Source organism: Theropithecus gelada, chromosome 19 (genome assembly GCF_003255815.1).
Source record: "Theropithecus gelada isolate Dixy chromosome 19, Tgel_1.0, whole genome shotgun sequence".
NCBI lineage: Eukaryota > Metazoa > Chordata > Mammalia > Primates > Cercopithecidae > Theropithecus > Theropithecus gelada.
Genome location: NC_037687.1, coordinates 40,418,286 through 40,426,806, shown reverse-complemented (window position 1 = coordinate 40,426,806; position 8,521 = coordinate 40,418,286). Strand labels below are relative to the sequence as shown.

Genomic DNA, 8,521 nt, shown 5'->3' with positions numbered 1-8,521 from the left:
TGTTTTAGTTCAGACTGTCTGACATCAACTACGTGCTATAGAAGGATGCTGTTTCTAATGTCTTCTCAGACATTCCAGGGACCTTGTCACTCACTCCCTTTGTCACAGGAAGGTTTATCCCCTTTGATTTCCTGATGCCTCCCATAGAATGCCCTGGTCCCCCTTGGGGATGACCACTTCCTCTTTCCCCGTCTTAAAGCAAGAACCAATCATGTGAGTTTTCGTGCTGTTTTAATGACCAAGTGGAGGGGAAATTGTGACGAGAAATTATTCTGTTAGCAGGCTCTGGGAATCCCATGGTCAGGTAGAAAGAGGGATTCTTCAACAAGAGGGATTGTTGTTGAAGGATTCTTGTTGAAGAATCCTCCTTCAACAAGAGGGATTCTTCACATGAGGGAGTGTGATCATCTCCCTCAATTGCAGACACACACTGAGGTCAGGGAGACATCTCTGGACACTTGCATCATCTTCACAAATGATGGCGGGATTCGATGGACAAAGCCATAAATGCGTATGCCATTGACCTTTATCTACAAGAGGAAAAATGCATCAGAAAGACAATATGCCACCAAACAAGTTTTCAGCCTCCTCTCCACTCTGCCCTAGTACCAATAACATTCCTCAAGAAAACCGCTAGTTATACAAGTTAACGTTAATGTCATCTGTTTGCAGATGACATTTTGTGCCTATTTGAGACAGTAGCTGATTTTATTTCTAATGTTTCCACTCATTCCTCTAGTGAAGTTCTAAACTCTGTGTCACAAAGTCTCTGCTTACTCAGCCTCCCTTCTAACCTGGAAGTTACCCATTGCCAGGGACTGTGTCTCAGGTACTTGAGACCCTGCATCTCACACAGCACCTGCCACAGGGTTAGTGCTAGGCCATGTTCATTGAATGCATACTTTTCAGTTCCATGAACTGTGATTGCTTTTCACTACTGATGGCACAATTTCTCTTTGGAGTAACCTACATCCGAAGTGTTAGTGGCGAAGAAGTAAACCCAGTGTTCTTACAGAATGAAAGGAGAACAGATCTTGTAAAACAGGATATTACCTTCAACAACTTCTAAGCATAGGAAAAGATCCCTCGCTTGAATCTGAATAAGATGTGAATGTTTTGGTCTACTCGTTAGAGAAAGCCAGAAAGTATGGATATATTCTTTATATTGAGGCTATGGAGAAAGTCACCTTATTAGTATTAATTTTTCAAATTTGAAATGCACACATTTTTAAAGCCAGTATTTTCATTTTTTTGTAATTATCTTCTAGTAAAAGTATTGGGAGGTTGGTAATGACAAAAGGATTGATTAGAAAACTTAATACAGCGTCATTTGTGAGAGCAAAATACTGGAAAGAAATTTAATGCCCCCAAAAGGGCCAGGTTCAACAATTTTGGGTAAACTTTTTAATGCAATATTATGCAGTCTTTAAAATCTGAAGCAGCATCATAGATTGACAATGTCTTCGAGATATATTCTTTGGCAACAAATCAACTTAGTTCCTGAAGCGTAATGTGTAGAGCAACTTATACCAGGATTTGCTTAAAAACAAATGAAATCATAGACATATCTATATGCTTCCGTAAGCAAAAAATTTCCTCTGAAGGGCTAGGCACAGTGGCTTAAGCCTGTAATCCCAGTATATTGAGAGACCGAGTTGGGCGGATAACTTGAGGTTGGGAGTTCAAGACCAGCCTGGCCAAAGTGGTAAACCCCCGTCTCCCCTAAAAATACAAAAATTAGCCAGGTGTGCTGGCACGCATCTGTAGTCCCAGCTACTAGGGAGGCTGAGGCAAGATTATTGTTTGGATCCTGGAGGTGGAGGTTGCAGTGAGCTGAGATCATGCCACTGCACTCCAACCTGGACGACAAAATGAGACTCTGTCTCAAGAAAACAAACAAACAAATAAACAAACAAAAAAAACCCTCTTTGAACGAAAGCAGAGCTCTGATACTGTTTTTCCTATGAGTAGAATTCGGGCCCCAAAATGAGACAAAGACTTAATTTTTGACTGATTTAAACAACTTTTTTTTAAATCTTTTTTTTTTTTTTTCTGAAGTATATTGTATTCACTCAACTAAATGAAAATTTAAATAATGGCATCAGTAGAAATGAGCACTATGTGAAAAGACAGAGGAGATTCTCAACTTTGGGGGAAATGTCAGGTGAGCTGACCTTGACATTGGTCAGATTTGGGATAGAGCTGAGGATGGCACTGCAAGCAGGGGGTGTTCTGTGATGAAAACCAGGGGCAGGAGTAGTTATGGGAGATGGACACCGAGGGACTGCTGAGGCCAGGTCAATGAGAGCTGCCTTCTGTTTTGGGAACCCACAAAGTCTGGGTGCTGGGAGCTCCTGGGATGCTCACCTCATACTCATTGTAATGCACATAGATGCACAGCTCAAACTGTTTGCCATCCTCAAAGGGCACATAATCTGTTGTCTCCTCCAACATCCATATCCCAAACTCACGCCTGTTCATGACCACGTGATTGCCAAAGTGCACTCGGAAACGGAAGGCAATATCTGAGTCCTCATCCATGTCAGTGTAGAAATCCACCTGCAGCTGTGGGTCGTTGCTGAGGGCAAAGCATGCAGAATGTTGGGCAGGTCCCTCCCTTGTGCAGACATACACTAGACATACACACAAATCCCTTCCCCCATTTACCTGGGGAAAATGTCTCCCTGATAATACTGATGGCCAGGTCCCTTGGGGATGCTTCAGCTCCTCGTGCCCCCAGCAGGGAGATTCTGTGCTCCTCATCCCCAGATGAAAACTGAGTCACAGCCACTGACCTTGGCCTATGACTTGTTTATTCCCTGAAAATTCGATGCCGCTTGATAAAGAGCCACAGCCCCAACCCACTGAGTGTCCTCCTTCCCTAGGCCCTGTGGCTGGCCCACATGCAGTTGCTGCAGGTCTCATGCCTGGTGCTGGAGGGACTCCAAGGACCAGCACCTGCATGGGGCTTCCATCCTGCCAGCTAGACATTTTCACATCACCCACACATAAAGTCAAGCCCTCAGCAAATATTCTCCCTTCTTCTCCAACCCCTCCATTGGTCCATGGAGTACTCACATAAAAGAGTCGATCGGTGTCCCTTTGATTATCACGCAGGAACCAACAGACAAAGACACAGGCAGTTTGTATGGCACCTGCCAGAGTATTGAGAGTAAGTGAGAGGTGCAGGGTGAGGTGCAGCCTCCCCTCCTGTAACATATTCCCATGGTGAAGGAGGTTAGAGATGAAAGGGAGGCTCTGTGGACTCTCCCCTTTCAGCCTACCACAGTCAGGGCCCCATATTCCTGAAGATATGGTGGACCCATAGGTAAGAATAAGCGTTCAGGAGCCAGGATGCCTGGATTCCGATCGTCATTCTGCCTTTTACTAGCAGTGCAATCTTAGATTTGTTACTTGAACTCTTCCATCCCCATTTTCCCTAGGACAAGGAGAATGATCAGGAATTTCTACTTTGTAGGATGTTTTCTGTAATAGAGAGTTAATACATATAAAAGTGTTACCCTAATCCTTGTCATGTGTAGGGCCTCTTAGGGGTGACCTAACAGAACAGGGGAATCCTCCTGAAACACTGACCTGCCTTCATTCTCAACTCTGAAAATTAAAATAGGACTTGTAAATGTAAGAATGTAAACATTCACTCCAGTGGGAAACAACACTTGTTGAAAGAGAGAGAAATGATGAAAGAACAGGAAACCCCTGGGTGTGGGAGGCAAATGCATTGCAATCATCAAGGGAAATGGATGTCCTTCCCAGAAGGGGCACACATTGCTGATAGCACGGCCCCAGTACTTGCACAAATGAAGCCTGTGGGTCAGGGATGTAACTGGAGGGAATGATTGATTTCTACGACGACTACAAGTGGTTGAGATGATTTTTCTGTACTTTTGAGATAGGTTCTTGCTCTGTCGCCCAAGCTGACATGCAGGGGTGCAATCATGGTTCACTGAAACCTCAAACTCCTGGGCTGCAGTGATCCTCACACATCTGCCCCCTCCTGAATAGCTGGGGCGAAAGGTGCCTGCCACTCTGCCAGTCGAATATTTAAAGTTTTTTAAAGAAAGGGTCTCACTATGATGCCCAAACAGGTCTCAAACTTCGGGCCTCAAGTTATCCTCTCATCTTTGCCTCCAAAATTGGTGGGATTATAGCCATGAGTCAGTGAACCCAGCTGCTTGGTTGATTAATATCCACCATAAGCTCCTTCTGAACTGAGACTTAACTTGTTCTTTCACGGGTGGAGAACAAGTTTAGTCTCAGTTCAGATAGAGCTTACAGTGGATACTTTACGTGATTCAGTCTCTGAAACCATGGCCTCTAATGTCCTTTCCTAGCAAACCAGTATCTGCACACCCTGCTGTCCCACAATGGGAAGAACTGGATGGGCTGGGGACAGGTAAGCTGAGCCTGGAAGACAAGAACAGTGGTCACTCTGTGCAGACCCCACCTGAGAAACCATCGCCCTCATAGTCTGCATTCCTCTTCCCCACTCTTATTGGGAAGAGACATCTACTGACCATACATTCCGCTGTCATAAGTGATCTGAAACAAGTCCTTGGTAACTCATAATCCCCAAGATCCCCACCAGTTAAGCCACCTGGGATTCACATCAGAGGTGCTGCTGTGTGGGGAGAAACATTCACGTGTGCAGAAAGCCACATGCATGATCCTACTTCAACACACAGTCACATCCCAGCACACACACATACACACACACACAGTCACACAGAGCCATGCCACTCACTGAGTCACACACACCTGCTCACGTGCACATAACGATGCTCATGCACTGGTCTGGCTGTGCTCACACACATATTCACATCATAGACAGGAAACAAAGCCCACTCACTCCCTTACTCTCCATTCACACACGTGCTCATCCTGGGGGGTCATCCACCTCCCACTTAAAGTCACATCATCTCAGCAGAGTTTACTCTCATCAGACATCACCTCACGCTCATAGAGGGTCACACTGGTCCAGGGTCCACACCCGAAGCCCCACAAGCATCTCAGATAGCATAGCCTCAGGGTTTCTATTCCACACATCATTAACTCTGAGTAAAGCATTCACAGTAGAAATGCTCATATTTTCTTCTCAGAAAATCTCCCACTTCCTTCTTGGTTTCTGTGACACGAAATTTTTGAAGGCTGTGCCTTTTCAACTCACAGGTAAAGAGGACATTGTTCTCTCCTTCTGGGCGACCTTCAGAATTGAGTCCAGTCTTCTGAGTGAATCTCTGAGTTGCAGCATTTAAATGACTCACTTCAGCCTTGCCCTCTGGCTTCATTCCAGATTCCAAGCTCCTCCCAGCAAGCTTTCCTTGCAACTTGAGAAAGGCTTAGGTGTCAAGAAGAAACTCAGTCACAACCATAGCTATTTGCAGGTCTGTATCTGTAATGCAGCGGAAATGACAGTGGGGGAGGTACCAGGCTGTGGGTTGGGTTACGAGGGAAATGCATAGATAAGGATGATGGAGTGATGGGTAGTGGTTGTAAAGCCCAGCCTTTATGCCTCTCAAGTCTTTTCTCACCTATGTAGAATATACCCAGAAGGTGTACATTTTCCCAATTTGTACAATGGCTAAAAAAAAAGTTGGAGATTTTGGGGAAATACATTTGCTCTAGAAGATAATGATTCTGTCTGCTTTTAAATGTTCTGGTAGAGCAGTGACTCTGTGGAGAGAAGTAGATAAATTTCTTGCATGAACCTATTCCACACTAGGCTGCTTGGCTCTGCCAGGTGAGGGCCACTCTTACCTGACTGTCACACACCTGGACTCTAGCTATACCTTCCCTTTCTCTTGGTGTTCATGTAAATAAAAGTTTCAGAGACACTGTGTCTCCTGCAGATTGTGGGAGGAAGGTGAGATTGTGGCTTTTGTTTGATTTTTCTTTCCTTTTATTTTAGGTTCAGGGGTACATATGCAGGTACACTCGTGTCATGGGCTTTGTGGTACATATGATTTCTTCACCTGGGTACTAAGTGTAGTACTCAAGAGTTATTTTTTTTGTCCCTCTCCCACCTTTCACCCTCCACTCTCAAGTAGGCCCCAGTATGTGTTATTTCCCTCTTGGTGTCCATGAGTCTCATCATTTAGTTCACACTGATAAGTGAGAACATGCAGCATTTGGTTTCCTGTTCCTGCATTAGTTTGCTAACAATAATGGCCTCCAGCTCCATCCATGTTTCTGCAAAAGACATAATATCATTCTTTTTTAGGACCGCACAGTATTCCATTGTGTACATGTACCACATTTTCTGTATCCAATCTGTTGTTGATTGGCATTTGTGTTCATTCCGTGTCTTTGCTCTTGTTCATAGTGTTGCAATGAACATTCATGTGCCTATGTCTTTATGGCAGAATGATTTCTATTCTGAGTATACACTCAGTGATGGGATTGCTGGGTTGAATGGTAGTTCTGTTGTTAGCTCTTTGAGGAATCACCACACTGCTTTCCACAATGGGTTAACTAATTTACACTGCCACCAACAATGTTTGAGTTCTCCCTTTTCTCCACAACCTTGCCAGCATCTGTTCTTTTTTGACTTTTTAATAACAGCCATTCTGACTGGTGTGGGATGGTATCTCATTGTGGTTTTGATTTGCATTTCTCTAATGTTCAGTGATATTGACCTTTTTTATATGCTTGTTGGCCACCTGTATGTTTACTTTTGAAAAGCGTCTCTTGTCCTTTGCTCACCTTTTTTGTTTTAAAACAGGTCTCACTCTGATGCTCAGGTTGGAGTGATGTGGCACCATCTTGGCTCACTGTAACCTCTGGCTCCTAGGCTCAGGTGATTTTTCTCAGCTCAGTCTCCTGAGTAGCTGGGACTACAGGTGCGTGTCACCATGCTAGGCTAATTTTTTTCTATTTTTGGTAGAGATAGGTTTTTGCCATGTTACCCAGCCTGTTCTCAAATTCCTGGACTCAAGTGATCCACCAGCCTTGGTTGCCTGAAGTTCTGGGATTACAGGCATGAGCCACTGTGTTGAGCTCTTTACCCACTTTTTTATGGGTTTGTTTGTTTCTTTCTTGTAAAGTTGTTGACATTTCTTATAGATGCTCAGATATTAGACCTTCTTCAGATACATAGTTCGAAAATATTTTCTCCCATTCTTTAGGCTGTCTGTTTACTCTCTTGATAGTTTCCTTCACTGTGCGAAGTTCTTTAGTTTAATTAGATTCTGTTTGTTGATTTTTGCTTTTCTCCTAACTGCCTTTGACATCTTCATCATGAAATCTTTGCTCATGCCTATGTCCTGCATGGTATTGTCTAGGTTGTCTTCCAGGATCTTTATAGTTTTGGGTTTTACATTTAAGTCTTTAATCCATCTTTTGTATATGGTATAAAGAAGTGGTCCAGTTTCAGTCTTCTGTATATGGCTAGCCAGTTCTCCCAGCACCATTTCTTGGATAGGGAGTTCTTTTTCCATTGCTTGTTTGGTCAGCTTTGTCAAAGATCAGATGGTTGTAAGTGTGTAGCCTTATTTTGGGCTCTCCAATCTGTTCCATTGGTCTGTGTGTCTGTTTTCATACCAATACCATGCTGTTTTGGTTACTGTAGCCTTGTAATACATTTTGAAGTTGGGTAATTTGATGCCTCCAGTTTTGTTCTTTTTGCTTAGAATTGCCTCGGTTATTTGGCTTTTTTTTTTTTTTTTTGATTCCATGTGAATTTTAAAATGGTATTTCCTCTAATTCTGTGAAGAATGTCATTCATAGTTTGATACAAATAGCGTTGCATCTGTATATTTCTTTGGGCACTATGGCTGTTTTAATGATATTGATTTTTCTTATCCATAAACATGGAATGTTTTTCTATCTTTGTGTCATCTCTGGTTTCCTTGAGCAGTGTTTTGTAATTCTCATTGTAAACGATCTTTTACCTCCCTGATTAGCTGTATTTTTAGGTATTTTTTAAAGGCAAATTTGAATGGAATTGCATTCCTGATTTGTCCCTACCTGTAACTGTTGTTAGCATATAGGAGTTCTAGTGATTTTTGCATATTGATTTTGTATCCTGAAACTTTGCTAAAGTTATTTATCAGCTTAAGGATCTTTTGGGTAAAGACTATGGAGTTTTCTAGATATACAATCATGACATCCGCAAACAAGGATGGTTTGACCTTTCTTTGTATTTAGACACCCTTTCTTCCTCTCTCTTGCGTGATTGCTCTGGTCAGGCCTTCCAATATTATGTTAAACAGAAGTGAGGAGAGAGGGCACTGAAGAAATTGTGGTTTGAAAATCCTAATTTGGCCGGGTGCAGTGGCTCAAGCCTGTAATCCCAGCACTTTGAGAGGCCGAGACGGGTGGATCACGAGGTCAGGAGATCGAGACCATCCTGGCTAACACAGTGAAACCCCATCTCTACTAAGAAATACAAAAAACTAGCCGGGCGAGGTCGTGGGCGCCTGTAGTCCCAGCTACTCAGGAGGCTGAGACAGGAGAATGGCATAAACCCGGGAGGCAGAGCTTGCAGTGAGCTGAGATCTGGCCA

General features: G+C 43.4%; 1 protein-coding gene across 1 annotated transcript; it reads right to left on the bottom strand.

Moving 5' to 3' along the window:
* Window positions 1-413: 413 nt before the first annotated feature.
* On the bottom strand, window positions 414-5,200 carry LOC112613034 (galactoside-binding soluble lectin 13). Its single transcript, XM_025368156.1, has 4 exons — window positions 5,186-5,200; window positions 3,079-3,155; window positions 2,368-2,578; window positions 414-530 (listed from the first exon to the last, which is right to left on the bottom strand). Exons 1-4 carry the CDS (start codon window positions 5,198-5,200, stop codon window positions 414-416), a joined length of 420 nt encoding a protein of 139 aa, XP_025223941.1.
* Between the last annotated feature and the right edge of the window lie 3,321 nt (window positions 5,201-8,521).